Source organism: Copadichromis virginalis, linkage group LG14, assembly GCF_057382275.1.
Source record: "Copadichromis virginalis isolate Kocher_CV1m ecotype Utaka linkage group LG14, C_Virginalis_male_GT1.1, whole genome shotgun sequence".
Lineage (NCBI taxonomy): Eukaryota > Metazoa > Chordata > Actinopteri > Cichliformes > Cichlidae > Copadichromis > Copadichromis virginalis.
This window is the reverse complement of record NC_140631.1, coordinates 7,515,630-7,531,037: the sequence shown is the minus strand read 5'-3', so window position 1 is coordinate 7,531,037 and position 15,408 is coordinate 7,515,630. Positions and strand designations below refer to the sequence as shown.

Genomic DNA, 15,408 nt, shown 5'->3' with positions numbered 1-15,408 from the left:
TTCTGTTCCTGGTCTATGATATGTATAGCGGTGCAATTCTGTATTTTTTGAACTACATAAATAATACAAAACGTAGCTTGTACTCCAAAATACAGGACAGCATCATTAGACTGTGGAGCTCAAAGTGTGCCACAGAAAATTCTCAACGTAACAGACAATGTTTCTCCTTTATTTTACCTCAACATTTTCACAGATATTAACACACTTTAACATTTCAAGTAAGGTTTGAGAAGGGATAATAATAGCCGTGCTCATTAGAGCAGACCAATCCCAAAATACCAACAGTATCGATACCAACACTGGTATTACTATCTGATCAATACTAGCGTGACAAGAGCAATATTCTGTTTGCGTTTTCTAAGTCTTCTAGAGGTATTGGTAATACTCGCTATGTATTTACTTGGTATTGGATCGATACTAAAATTTGCAGTATTGCACAGCACTACTGCTTACAAAGTAATGTTCCATTTTATTGTAAAATGTTTTTTAATTGTCAGTAGCAACAGTTGGTCTTGAACAGCAGTCATTACTGTCATTTTTTGTGCGAACTGAAATGTACATATTGATTAAAAGTCTGTGTTCTAGCTTTAAGTGTTTGCCATTCACACTAGTGTAAATAAAAAGTTGAAGGTATAGCTAGAAAAGCCAGCATTAAAATACAGGTTAGTCTCCTTCCACGTTTTTTGGAAGTGATGGTTGACTCAAGGTGTAGGTAGTAGAGATGGCACGATACCACTTTTTTATGTCCGATACCGATACCGATATCATAAATTTGGATATCTGCCGATACCGATATGAATCCGATATAGTGTTTTTTAATCAACAAAACTGTTTTTTAAAATATCTTGCTGCATTTTGCAAGTCTGCAAGTTCATACTCAAGTTTAAAACAACAACTACACTAAAGCTATTCTGTTATACCTGTATACAAAAAAAATATTTCATAGTTCAGCAATACTGATCAATCTAATAAACTTAGACCTACACCATCCTCCCTATTCTGGTATTTTAAAGAGTACTTAGCGTAAATATTAAGCAACCTAACTAATAGGGTTCCAACTCCCAGCAACAACAAAAATAAATAAATAAAAAATAGGGAACCACCCCTCACGCTCCACCTCATGATGCTTAATCGACGTAATCAACCTTAATTTGATGCAGTGTGAAAAAAAATGCACAGAAATCAATTATTTTTCAAGAAATATTAAATAGATTCAACATCTTTCTTCAACAAAATTGCAGACTGCACAGATGGTACCTTCCCAAAGGAAAAAGTACTATAGCTTACTAGGGTATATATTAGACTTAATAGTCACTATATACAGTAATTGACTTCTATTCATTTTACATCAAATTAAAACTTTGGGTGTCAGATAATTATTTATTAAAAGCTCGACATTTTAAATGAGAATAAGAAAGAAAAGTATGTCTTTGTGTCCCCTTTTCCCTGTTCATGCCCTATCGGCCCCCCTGGCTAAACTTTGCTAGATCCGCCCCTGCACAGTTACCAGCGTCAGCTACGTAGAAAAAGATCCTGGTGTAGAAAGAAATATTAAATAAATTCTAACAACAGCTTATCAAGCTTAAACGTTCTGCTGTTGTTCAGCCGCTGGTTTCCTCTTTCTGGTGCAAAGTGGGCCAAAAGCAAACTAGAGACACGGACTCACGACAGAAAAGCCGATCAGCTGATCATTTAAGCAGTTTCACGATTGAAGTAGCAGCCGGAGAGCGAGAGGCAGTCGCTTGTTAAGCTTAACGTGGGAATGCTTTACAAACATTCAGAGATGGACTTACACACTTGCTTTACTTCTCTCGGGGATAACTTTGTCGGAGATGAAATGCCAGGTTGCTAGCGAAGCTCCAAATGCTATCCAGACCACCGACAGGTCCTGCATGCCACAGCCGCTCTATCACGTGATGCATACTGCTCCGACTGCTAACGTTCTGAGGTGAGTTACGGCGTGTTGCAAGTTTTGTGAGGTGCTTTCGTGATATTTAATGGATCGGATTACATTTTTTATTTTTCTCCGATATCCGATCCAGTAATTTAGGTCAGTATCGGACCGATACCGATACGTAATATCGGATCGGTCCATCTCTAGTAGGTAGTTTACCAGCATATACAAATCTAACACACAAAACGAGTCATTTGTCATGGGTTTGACTTTATTTACTAGTATATTAACACATTACATGCTACAGAAAATAAAAAGGTAATTTGTCTTGAAAGAATATAGTGTTATAATAAAATGGCACATTTTGATATTAACACAATTACCACTGCTGTTTTGCCACCCCTTCCTTTGCATGAAAGGAAATGAATGACTTCATGCAGGGCTACTAAAAAAATACTTCTTGGTGGTTTCATTGGCAACACAATTTATAAAGGTAATGATTTATGTAGCTAAGCACCTGCCATAGGCAGTATGAGTGACACAGAAGTCAGATTTGATCAAAATTACAGATAAAAATGAACCTTATCAGAAAGCTGGCAGCAAAGATGAATGCAATTTCATCAACCGGATTATCTTTTAGTAATATCTTTAAATAGGAAATATTACAGTATTGAAGCTGGATATGGCCAACACAAAAAGGAAATCTGAAAGCGAGACTGAAGATATTGGGCAGAACTATGAGGACAGAGAAGCAACGAGTAATGTCAATCTAAAGAGCACAAATATCAATGCAGAATGGATCAGATAAAATCAAATGTCATCTCCTTTAATCTCAAACACTGGAGGATTTCACCTTCAGCATGGAGCCCCCTTCTGAATGCTGTCACAGTGCCACCTAAGGGCTGCTCAAGGAGGTGGCCAGAAACACTGTACCATTATTTCTGAGAGGAACCCTTCACATGGAAGAGAAATCAAGTTCTCACAGATCAAATTCAAAGTTGAGCAGGTTAACTCTGGTAAAGATTTAAGCCGCACACCCAGCCTGCTTCAATCCAAGCCAGTCTGCATTTTGATAAATGATGGGGATGATTGTCAGGTGTCAACAAGTAAAACCGATTCAATTTTACAAAGAGAGGGGGGGAAAAGGCAATCTAGACCACTACTTAGAATGTGGGAAATAAAGAAAACAGAGAGAGGAATAAAGCAGTAAAGCAGATTTGGCTTGTGCATTGTAACTTAAAGGGCTTTAAATTAAAGACTGACAAAAAGGATTAACTGAGGAAGCACAAATGAAACAAAGGCCCATAAGCCTGAGGATTAAAAGAGCACACTGGTGGAAGATGGCAACAACATAGTTAAAAGGTTAAAAACAAAAAACGGCCAGGGATCAAATATTTCCACCACTTTCTCTTTTCTTGGACACACTTGACAAGATCTGAACACAGAGTCAGTTCTGTTACAGTAAATCCTGTGAGCTGAATGGAGAGCACTAACATGTAAAGACAGTACTAACTAGTATAGTGGACAGCCTACATTCACTCTGTTCAATCATGTACATCACACGCAGAATGAGAACACCATGGCCCTTGTGAGGGGCTTGGGTGGGGGGCAGACGTGCCTCCCCCATAAGTCAGTTCGTTCATTTTGCACCCTTCACTCCCTCCCAACATGCAGCAGTAAAAAGTGTTTCGCCCCTTGGTACTAAACCAGCTATGAAGAGAACTACAAAATAACAAAAACAAACAAACAAACAAAAATAAATCAATATTTATCATGTAATGATAATCACATAGTACGTCATTTCATAACAGTATGTTCTTATTTTTTCTTACAAAAAAAAAAGACTACTTGGTGGTACTTGGTCATAGGTGATTGCTGGATAGGTATTTGAAGTGAGAGAATGTAGTGTTGCCTTTATCGCCTCCACCTCCTTGACAGTTTCGCAGCTTCTCTGCTTGGCTGCTGGGGCTAGAACTATGGCTATAGCTACATGAAGTTGCTCCGAGCTGCTGGTCTTCACTCAGTTCTCCGTTTGACACCAGGCAGGAGGGTAAAGTGAGTGTTGGACTGGGTCTTCTCCTCGAGAACAGCAAGCCTCCAAAACCGAGCTCAATCATTTCCCATGGAGAGCAGTTAAATCTCTTTTCTAAAATGTTGCTGCTGTATTTGATCACACTGGAGTTGTGGGTAACACAGAATAGTGCTGCATTCATGTCCAATATGAAGGAAAATGTAGAAGAAAAGAAAATAATGGAGCCATGTTTGACTGTGCTGCTCTGATCAGGCTTAGCATCAAGATCAGAAAATGGAAGAGGCTATGTCCAAAGGTTAGCACGTGCAGTCTTCTTTGTTTAATTCTAAACTTCAAAGAAACCTGATCAGTGTGTAGCTGTTTTCCTTCTCCTTCATGCTAACTGCAACCGGCTGATTTAGCTAAGCTAACTATCTCCACCTTCATATTCACCGTGTGGAAATGAGAGGGTTGCCTACTGTCCTCTAAGACTAAGCACATACAAAACCGGGATTGCTGCTGGATTCCCATCTGACATCAATGCAGCACAAGTGACCCCACAGTGTTCCACGATGACAGATGAAGAAACAACAGCAGTTATCTACAGGCTCTGACACAGAAAGAGGAAGTGGTTGAACTCTGCGCCGAGGAGTCTCCCGAGGAGTGAGTGTTGATAATGTGTCTACGATGGAGGGAAGGTTCTAAAGGGTGTCGCCTAATCCACAGATGGGCGAGTCACTTTGTATCTGTTCCACTGTAGATGACTGAATTCGGTCTGTCAGTAAGTGAGGGCAGGTGGGGGATGCGCAGGGTAACTGTGTCTACGTAAGAGGCTAGAAATGGAGGGTATGTGCATTACAAGTCTAGTGAGGGCCAGTTTTGTTCTCAGTGATTCTCTGAAACTGTACTTGGTGCAGATAAAAGCTGGAGCTGTGAGGTGAAGTGGGGAGAGGACGTAGAATGAGGCAAAGGTAGGGAGGGGAGGAGGGGCGAGGAAGGGTCTACCACTAGTGTCCAGGTAGAGGCCCGGTGGTCCGCTCTCAGCTGAGCTCGTCCTCGGCATTGTGCTGGTCCAGCAGTTTGACATGCGTGAAGGGAAAGTGGCCGCGCTTGCCTTTGCATTCCCCCTCCCATTGGCCGTTCACGTTGATTTTGGTCACCTTCACCATGTCCCCCACCTGCACAGGAAGAGAGGAGAACCTATGAGACACAAGCTCAATCCAACTGTCCTCTCAAAAACCACCATGTCACATGCAGTTGCATTCATCATTAGAGTTTCTTAGCAGTAACAGTAATGATGAACAACCAGACTGACTCAGATGCTTGGAAAAACATTTGAAGCAAGCAAGAGATGCGCGTGATCTGTAGGCGAGGGCTTGCTCCTGGGTGAAGTAATGCATGATTACAGGTGACCTGCACAGGGAGGGGAGTGTCCTGTGTCACTGAACCTGCGCAAACAAAGAGCAGCAGACAGTTCCAAAGTTCAAGTCTGTGAAGGCGATGACTTAACGGCATAAGATCTATCTGATAACATTTACCAGACAGGTGCAGCTGTGTCAAAGAATTTGCACGACAGGTTTTTATATCCCGGATGTGAAGCCTCTGAGAGGTATTGCGCTCTGTGCACCCAATACTGCTGCTTCAAATAGGTAATGCAGTTTAGCCAGTTTTATTTATCGAGGTAGCTGAAAAGTCTCTACAATTAATTGTCACGAGTTATTATTTTTTTGTATCAGAAGTAAGGCGATTGAACACCTGGCATTGTTTTTGATCATTATTTGTTCCACAAAATGTGAGAAGAGGGTTTAAAAAAAAAACAAAAAAAAAACAAGAAAGAAAAAAACTCAGGTTGCTGGTTTTGTCCCACCAGCAGTATGCAGAGCCTGTTGGAGGATATGAGTAATAAAGGAAGAGGAACTCCTGGAGACAGTTTTCATACGGTATCATTACCAGGTCTCAGACAAATAGTGCATCAATAGACTACACACAACTCTTCATGAGCAAACACTGGCAATAGTGGATATAATAGCTATCATCACTACTGCAAAACAGACAATTAGTACAGTTCTTGACATTTAAAAGTGTGCTTATGCCTACAGTGAGCAACTACCGCACCACAACTACTTGAACTGGTTTGTAACAACATGCATTCATGTTAAATTCTGGTCTACAACATTTGAGTAATACTGATATCTTTAATTTTTTTTTAGTTAAGGCATCTGGGTTGTGGAATTAAGTACCACAAAGCATCAGTGGGTGCAGTACTTTTTAGCATTTTAAGTATGGTTTACAAATGTGGTTAAAAGATTCTCATTCTTGTTGCCATAAAGTTGTGTGAGAGTGATACTTGTGGTTAGAAATGTCTTGCAGTGATGAAATGCTTGTTATCTTTGCTTTTGGCATTGTGCTCTAGCTGTAAAACCATTAAGGGCGTTTCACTGTGTGAATCCATGTGCTAGCTTTGAGTTACCACAAGTTATTGCTATCATTTAGCAATACTGGTGCATCATGAAAAGCCTGCACCCAGGAACTACAGATGGAAAGTTTCTTTTAGCTATATCTAGTGCATGTATTGCAAATAAATAAATGAATCAAATTTTTACTTGGATGATCATTAAGCTGTTTGGGGACTGTGTAGCACAGCGGTCCCCAACCCCTGGGCCTCGGACCGGTCCGTGAGTCGTTTAGTACCGGGTCGCGAGAGTTGAGGCTCAGGTGTGAAATGTATGGTTTTCAGGGTTTTTATCGGTTTTCAGCGTTATTTTGTTATCGTTTTTATTGGTAACTCGGTTTTCCTGGGTCTTTTCACGTGTGTTATGAATAAATCTTCTTTTTTTCGGTACCGGTACTAGTTTTATTTTGTTGTATTTATCCGCGACACCTTAAAGGCCGGTCCGTGGATTGTCGGGCATAAACCGGTCCTTGGCGCAAAAAAGGTGTAGCACACGGTTTACAGATTTTGATCTTTTAGATTTTTTTTAGATTTTCTCCCTTTTCAGTTAATTAAACTGATTACTTTTTACTTAATAATGTAACTAGGGCTGCTCAATTAATCGAATTTTAATCACGATTACGATCTGGGCTTTCAACGATCATTAAAAATGACTGAGCCGATTATTGGCCCCTCCCTCATTTATCCGCGACACCTTAAAGGCCGGTCCGTGAAAATATTGTCGGGCATAAACCGTCCGTGGCACAAAAAAGGTTGGAGACCGCTGATTAAGAGGACCCGAGGGAAGCTCGGAAAGCTAAGCAGAAGTTATTTGGAGAGGAGAGTGACTGCTGTTGGTTGAAAAGAGAGGTAAAAAAAAAAAAAAAAAAAAACAAAAAACTTCAGTGGTGTTGCACACTATTTTATATTATTTTTTAAAGTCATTGTTAACCCTTTAAAGCCGGTCAGAGCAGCACGCTCCGTTTTGTGTAACTATTTTTAAATCCCTGTAGAACCGGAACCGTGTAAGGTAGCGCAATAAACCGGAGGAGTTGTACTTACATCTTATGCCATCAGCTTGTCCTCGGTCACGGTTTCCTTCCACATAAAGCTTTGCAAAAATTGCATAAAAAGCTCTTGCAGGAACAAAAACACAATATTCCAGAAACACGCTTTGCCGATCCGATCAGCTGTTCGTAACACTTCCCACAGTGAAACAGATGTCAGCGCGAACTACCACATATCCGCCATTTCCTGGCCGAAACCGGAAGTGACGTCATTTTCGCGGAAATTGTAGTTTTTTACTCGTAGGCCTTAAAAGCCCATACTGGTCATGTTTGACTTTTCTGAATAGTTTCTGGGATGCTTAGAACTCGAATTGCACTGCTGGAAATAGTTTATTTTGATGCACATGCTGTTTTCTTTGCAAATTTGCATCACAGGATTGTTTTTTCGTTTTTCCTGCAGTATATAAAAATTGGTGTATCTCCAAAATAAAACTATGAAGACACTCAAAATAAATTTCCTGTTGTTGTAAACTATTTTTTGCAACTTTTTTGTATTTAAAGTTTTGAGGGATAAACCTCTTAAATTTCTCCAAGTAGAAATATATGTAAAAGACCAAAAACGATTTTCAATTTTTTTTTTGTAGTTTATTGCACTTTTTTGCAATTAATGTAGTTACTATGGACTTAATGCATACATATTATTAAAATATGGGCTATAACAGTTGTATAGCAACTTGAAATGCTCCCACAAATGGCACTACAACATGTAAAAATATAATATAAGCTCTGGCGGACTTGGTTCTATAGTAGGTCTTAAAGGGTTAAATAAATATCGTCAAATAATCGAGATCTCAATTTCAGTGAAAATAATCGTGATTATCATTTTTGCCATAATCGAGCAGCCCTAAATGTAACTTTACTGAACTAATTTCTATTGTATGTTGTGCACCATATTTGCACTTGTTCACTAATCCTGTAGTATCCAGTGTGGGCGTGTATGACAAGTTCTAGGATGGCAGTTAATGTTAGCTAGAATATTCTGCATGTTATTTCATACTGAGCCGTTTTATCTTTACAGTTCAGTTACTTATGCTGCGTTTTATTTCCCTTAATGGTAGAGGCTGTGGCACTATGGGTGCAGTGGCTTAGTGGGTTTATGATCACCATCGTTTGCAGAATGATCCTCTTCACACTGACTTTTAAGTGGATTATCACGCTCTATATAAAAGCATTACAAAAGTAATGATTAATGATGCCATTTATTATCACTATTTCCAGTATGTAATAGGTAGGAAGATAGGTAAACGATTACCTAAGACAAAGGTTGGTTATGAAAACATTCATTAGTTGAAAATACTAGTGTTTACATAAAAAGGACTTTACTGAACACATTTAAATACCAATTCCATCCATTTAAACATATTAAAGCTTTAACTTGAGTTCTGTGTATTCAGTGTAGTCCCTGCAGTAAGGACTACAACTACAAGAGTTTCTTGATTTGTTTTTTATGTTAATGATGACGATGATGTACTGATGACGTAAAAGCAGGTGCAGGCAACGGCAGACTAGCTGAGCTGGTGAAGAATAGTTACTGCTTTCAACCACAATGGCCAACAAAGTACTTGCGGTTGTAGTAGGAGGGGAATGCTATGAGGTTTTAGTATTATAGTCAGTCTGCCTCCCTGCACACAACTCTAACCTTGTTACTAGGTCAACACACTTCAAACAGAAAAAGATCAAGGTATCCAACAACAGTAAGATACCTGAATGATCCTAAAACAGAGTAGTGCCAAAAGGAGGAGGTAAAAGGTATTTTTGGTATTTCTGGTAAAGATATTTTAAATCTTCATAATTTAAAAAAATATAACAGATTAAAAACAGCATGTTATAAATATTTTAAATCTAAGGCAAGATATTGACATTATTGTCTAAATTACACCTAAATAAAATAATCCACGTTCTGGTCTGAACAAATTGAATAGAAAGCACCAGTGCAAGTTTGTCACATCTGTAACTTATAAGACGTTTCAAAAATAAGAAAGAAACTTTGTATTAAGAAATTATATATAATTTACATAGAAAATTGGTGACATGTTCAATATTTATTTTACCTGCTGTATATAGTCAGACTCTTGTCTGCTGTCTTTGATGTGTTTAATAATAAAACTAATGCTTTCAATATCACTGTGACATTTCACAGTTCAACTGATATGAAAGTTTTATGCAAATGAGGGTTATTGTTTAAGAGAGGTGAAAATTCTTTAGGAACTGATTACAATGTAGTAAAATATTAAATATTAGTATGAAGACACGCTAATTTAAAGAATAATAGGAATAATTAGCAGCTGCAGCGCCGAACTCAGTCCACAGCTACTGGAATTACACATTTACCTTTATCTCCAACTATATGGACTTCGACCTTTATGATGACTCAAGCTTAAGTACATTTCTATAATAAACTCCAGCGACAATGACATCTCTGTGAAGCTGACATGTTTTGTGCCTCAGAATTGAGAAAACAAGTGAATAACCAGAGTCACATGAAGCAGGATTTAAATATTGCAAATTAACTGCTCAACAGTGATCTTTACCATCAAGGAAATGTAAGCTAATAATTAACTGTCCAGCACTGCCATGATGAGCAACTGATGGCCAAACAGAGTGGCGAAAACGCATTGTCTCATATGGGCCTAACCCAGAAAGGTCCTCCACAGGTGGGAGTGGCAGAATCCAGTTCATACAAAGGATGTCTCTGTCATATGCGAAAATAAATTTCAAGTAAATTGAAGCTATTTTTCTGGCTGCTGAACAAGCCAGAGAAATAGCTCGTTCATCAGAATGAAAAGCAAAATGTGGTTAGAGGTGTCTTTAGCCATCCAACAGCAGAGGAGCAGAGACAGAGCACGCTCAGTTTAACCTCCTAGTCCCATTTGTGGCTCAGCTGGACTCCTGGCTTCACAGAGACCAGAGGAAATGGTCCTGTTCCCAAACACAAACTATTTCCTTCCCCAAATGACCTGCTCCGTGGGAGCCCCGCTCTCACTTCCGGACAGTTTAACAGCCCAGCCGCCGTGAGCAGCACTTAATGGCAGTCATACTTTGAGTCTCCTATTTAGGTTCAAATCTGGGGGAAAGCGCAAACACTCGTCAACTGACTAGAGCACAAGTCTACAAGGAAGAATCCAGGGTATTAATAACCACTGTGTAGAGACTTGCAGGTCAGTCTGTAATGGTGCTGGACTGATTTCAACAGAGAAATTAAAAGAGCAGATTAACTACAGAACCTAAAAGAGAGCTGCTTAATCACTTTCTGACCTTGATTACTCTTCACCCAGCTCAACAAATAATGAGGAAGAACTGGCCAAAAGCACAATGGGGAAAGAGAGCCAAAGAATGTGAGTTCAGTCTCGATAAGCTAAAAGGGCTGGAGCTACATCCGTCTTCCTAACTATCTCCTAGCTTCCAGTGCATGTTATAAGGAGAAAAAAAATTAAAATACCCATACAGCCATATTTACCTCTAGAGCCAGGGCTGTCTTGTCATAGGCATTAGGCACCCTCTTCTGTATTGCCCTGGCATAGACAGGTCCGTTCTGGAGGTTTGGGAGGGGTGTGGGTTGGGCGTACTGGCTGGGGTCTCCCAGCAGTGGAGCGCCAGACGGTCCTGCAGAGCCGTCAGAGTTCCCCAGCATCCCCATCCCACCAGGTGCAGCACCGGACATGCTAGACCCCGCCACCGAATTGGGGGATGCCGGTCGGTACTTCTCCACGTACGGCACTGGGATCATCCCTGTGCGGCCTTCCGAGTTCTGGGCGTTCCACCACTGCTCCTCTGGTTTCTCAAGGACTCGGAGGATATCACCTTTCCTGAATGGGAGATCCTCGTCGTCATTGCCAGGGAAATCAAAAAGTGCCCGAACATACTCATCCTCCAGGCGTGGTGGGGGGCCTCCACCGGGGCCAGCACTCATGAAAGTGGGGTGCTTAGATTTGTTGATGGGTTCTATTAAGGTGGTGGTATCCAAGTAGTGGATTTTATAGAACTCTAGCAAAGCAGGTAGTGCATCAAATTCCTGGTCGCCAATACGGAACCTTGGATGGGCCAAACCTGGAGAAAAAGAGGGAGGGCAGGTAAAAGGTGAAGTTAGAAGCAGAAAAATTAAATCATAACTCACCCGAAACACTCCTTTCCTTATCTATTAGTGTTCACATCTGGGAAATCTAAAGGCAGCCTATTTATGTACACAAGTATGATGGTGATGATTTCCAACATGACCAGGAAGTCTTTCAGTTTCCTTATTTTACATTTTTCTCATACATGTCGTGTTTCTTCCAGTAAGTGTTCTGGAAAATGCATGAGGGAATACAACAAATATTGTGGGAGAAGACAACCAAGCAGACGCTTTTTTCAGATCAAAGCCTGCCAAAATCAGTCTATGAGACACCCCCCCCCTTCTTTTTTAAGGTGATTTGCTTCCAGTTTGACAAGTTGGCTTATATAATGTTACACCGGGCCTGACTTGCAATGATACTGTGTGCTATTTAAGAACGCATACCGCCCACGCAGGAACCTATAGACACACAAACCATCAATTTGTGATTTCTTAAAATCAGTGTGTTGCATAACGCACAGAGAATTGTCCGTCTGAGCTAACGTCAAACTGAAACATGTTTCAGTGTCTGGCCTGCCAGGAAAATGTACTATTGCGCATCTTCTTTGGTGCAAGTCATGCAAGAATGGTCACATCAGCATCTCCTAATATCAAGCCTCCCCCCACCCCGTACCCCCAGCTCTGCTAGCTTACCTGGACCAGATTGTCGGTTGTTGCTGATGCTGTTAATTATATAATGCGAGACTTTGGAGTTCTCTGACACCGAAAGCACGTAGTCGCCGGGGCTGGTGATGGAGTCCCGAACCAGAAACACGCCATGCCTCTGCCCCTGCAACAGAGACACAGCCTCCTGCCTGCTCAACCGACCCCAGTACCAACTACCACGGTCCTCCGCGTCAAAATTTCCAGCCATGATAACCACTCCAAAGCCGAGGCTTCACCGGGCCTTCCCTGCTCTCCCTCCCGTTATCCACAGGCAGAGCGTTCAACTCATACAAAAACTTTAGCGCCTAGAGCACGTTTAGTAAACAGGCGACATCCGCAGCTGGCCGTTTGGGCATCAATTCTCCGACACTGAAGCTCAAGCACCTAATAAAAAGGGACTCTGGCTCGGTTTGTGCTCAGAAGTCAGCTCTGTACGTCCTATTATACGTTTTAACGCCACAAATCCTGCTACAATCCAGCCGCCGATGACAACTAACTTCAAAAACTGAAATGGCGGATACGCGAAAACAAAAAAAGACCCTTCTCACCGGATATGATGTATCACACTTACGGCGCACGCGCCGGCGTGACAGCATCAGCTTGTCGTCTCGTCCATCATCCTCTTCGAGCGACGTCTTTTGAAAAACAAGCACGAAATTACTTACAACATTTAGAGGAGCTTATCATACGATGCCATGTCGCTTATTCGTGCGTGTTTTCTTACAGAAATTAAACATTTTTAAAGTTATATTGTGGCGATGGTCACGAAAGCGCTTTTCCTGCTCGGGCTAACTTTGTCTTGTGTTTTATGGTGGTGGGTTGTGAAAGCCAAAGCTTATACCCCACTGCTGCACCGAGCGCAGAGCGTTATGCTAACCAACGCTTAAGTTCTTTCTCACACAGTAAAGTAAATAACTTCATATCTTTTCATCTTAACCAAGTGAACATAAAATAGATTAGATGCATTTTGTAATATTGGCCGCTAGGTGTCACTCAAAGACTTCAAAATCCTGTCAATATACCGGTTCTCACACCTAAATGTCAAGCTTCGGTACTCCAGTGAGACTAGTTAAAGTAAATTCTACCTGCTAAGTTTTCTGTGGATAAGAGAGCTTCATTCTGCAACCAAATGTAACCACAGAAGAAAGCAGGTCATGTTCTATGTGTACCACCAACATAAACACTTGATCGCTGTAAATACTGAGGTAAAGCAAATCTGGAGTATTGCATCACGCAGAAAACAATGATAAAATAAAAGCTGATTACAGCCTTTGTCTGTGTATTCCATGTATATTCCCGTGTTTCTCCTCAAGAAACACAGGAATGTACAGAATATATGTTTTATACCTTATAATATAAAGCACCTTGAGGCAACTGTTTTTGTGATTTGGTGCTATATAAAACAGAAAACAAACAAACCCTACAGTAATATAGAGAAAAAACCTAATAATCAAATGACCCCTTATGAGTAAGCAGCTGGTGACAGTGGAAAGGAAAAACTGCCTTTTAACAGGAAGAGGAGAGGGGACTGAAAAAAAATTACTCTGTTCTACTGTTTGTTTGCCACTATACCATTTACCATTTAATCTAAATGTATAATTATCTCCATGTCCACAGAGCCTCAACTCTACTGGGAATTACAAGACTCACATTTTGAAATAACTGACTTATTACCTTAGCAGAATACAGTGAGGATTTGGACTCCACGTGCATCACCCCTACAATAATGTAATGTAAAATTGGGGAGTGATAGGAAACATCCCCTAATGCCTAAAGGGGGATGTTGGGGTGGTAGAGGAGCTGGAACAGAAGGCAGTTTCAAATGTGAGGTAGATGTCCTCACATTTAGTGGTGATGCAAAAAAAAGTTCAACTTGTTCTCAGCTGTCCACAAAACATAGTTCAAACAGCCTTTTGGGTTGGATGTTTGAGTCTTAACAGGCTGCAGATGGACAACAGATCCCACTTATGCCACCAGTATAATTCTGGCCTCTTAGGACATGGACACAGGACCTCTGATTGGTGGTGTCACTTAGTGTCTGACGCCTGGACACATGGGAAATTATCTCCACTATCAGCCAAAAAGATATGAAATACAAAATAGGCATTGTTTTTAAAAAGAATTGATTGGCAAAGCAAATGTCTCTTCAACTTTTATATAATGTTATAATTTAAAGCTACAGTACATTACTGTGCAAAAGCTCTTGAGCCACCTCTTCCCGTTTCTTTGTGTTTTGTGAAGAAAATGGGAAATGAGTACAAAGACTGATTGAAATGTGCAGACATAAATAAAAAAATACAGCATATAAGTCAAAATCAGTCTGTACAATTATAACAAGCTTGAAAGTCAATGTTTGGTATGATTCAACACAGTCTGAACTCTCTAAGGCCGATTTCTTGTCGGCCTTTAAGTAGACTTCAGGAACAATTCTCCAGGCTTCTTGAAGGACATTCAAAGCTCTTCTTTGGATGCTGGATGCCTTTTGTTCTGGTCTATGTTAAGATGATCCCACACTGCTTCAGCAATGTTTTGCCACTTCTCCTTATGTCTTCCACTTGTAAGGTTTCCTCATATTTTTAAGGTCACACTGCACAACACACCGAGATACACCAAGTCTTTTGGAAATCTCCACGTTAGTGCAAAAATACTATTTCATGCCTGTCAAACTGAGTTATTATTTTGGCTTTTTTCATTGGGTCAACTAAAGAAATTAGAGCAAATAAGGTGTAGACACTGCACTAGTTCATTCCTAGAGACAGGTGCTTTCTTTATGCATGACTTACAGGTCAGTGTTAAGTGGTTTAAAGAACAAAACACATTCCTCTGAGAATGGTAAGTTTCAAGGACTGGACTGAAAATGGGTGAAAAAGCAGTCAATGTCCAAAGAAAAATCTGAAAGACCACCAGAAAACCTGGAGAACTATTGCTCAAGACCACTTTTAAAATGTTATAAATCTGTTCCCTTTTGCTATCCTTTGCTCCTTGGAAGCAAAACGCTAGCTTTGTTAAAACAATTTCAGGATGCTGACACAAATGGATTTTATTATAGTGTCATTTATTACCTTTTAATCCACCACAGTGCAGTTGCTAACCCTAACCCAGACATATGATAGAATACATTTGTTTACAACTGCACCATGCTGTGTTTTTGGATCATTATAGATGCATATCAAATGAGTTATTAGAACATGTATTTTGTGAATTTATTAATATTCAAGTATAAATTCATCTGTCAGGGGAAAAGCCATG

The 15,408-nt window shown here is 40.3% G+C and overlaps 1 protein-coding gene across 1 annotated transcript; it reads right to left on the bottom strand.

The window, feature by feature from the left end:
• Positions 1-2,144: 2,144 nt before the first annotated feature.
• crk (CRK proto-oncogene, adaptor protein) lies at positions 2,145-12,698 on the bottom strand. The gene is made up of 3 exons (XM_085479136.1): positions 12,148-12,698; positions 10,861-11,450; positions 2,145-5,083 (listed from the first exon to the last, which is right to left on the bottom strand). Exons 1-3 carry the CDS (start codon positions 12,365-12,367, stop codon positions 4,946-4,948), a joined length of 948 nt encoding a protein of 315 aa, XP_085335262.1. The 5' UTR covers positions 12,368-12,698; the 3' UTR covers positions 2,145-4,945.
• Between the last annotated feature and the right edge of the window lie 2,710 nt (positions 12,699-15,408).

What these genes read in the sequence shown, in the direction of transcription:
- crk (XM_085479136.1), bottom strand. Translation starts at nt 12,367, where the DNA reads ATGGCTGGAAATTTTGACGCGGAGGACCGTGGTAGTTGGTACTGGGGT. An exon ending in CAACCGACAATCTGGTCCAG is followed by an intron (nt 11,451 to 12,147) that starts GTAAGCTAGCAG and finishes CTTTTTCTCCAG; the next exon opens with GTTTGGCCCATCCAAGGTTC. An exon ending in AGACAGCCCTGGCTCTAGAG is followed by an intron (nt 5,084 to 10,860) that starts GTAAATATGGCT and finishes CTTCCTGTGCAG; the next exon opens with GTGGGGGACATGGTGAAGGT.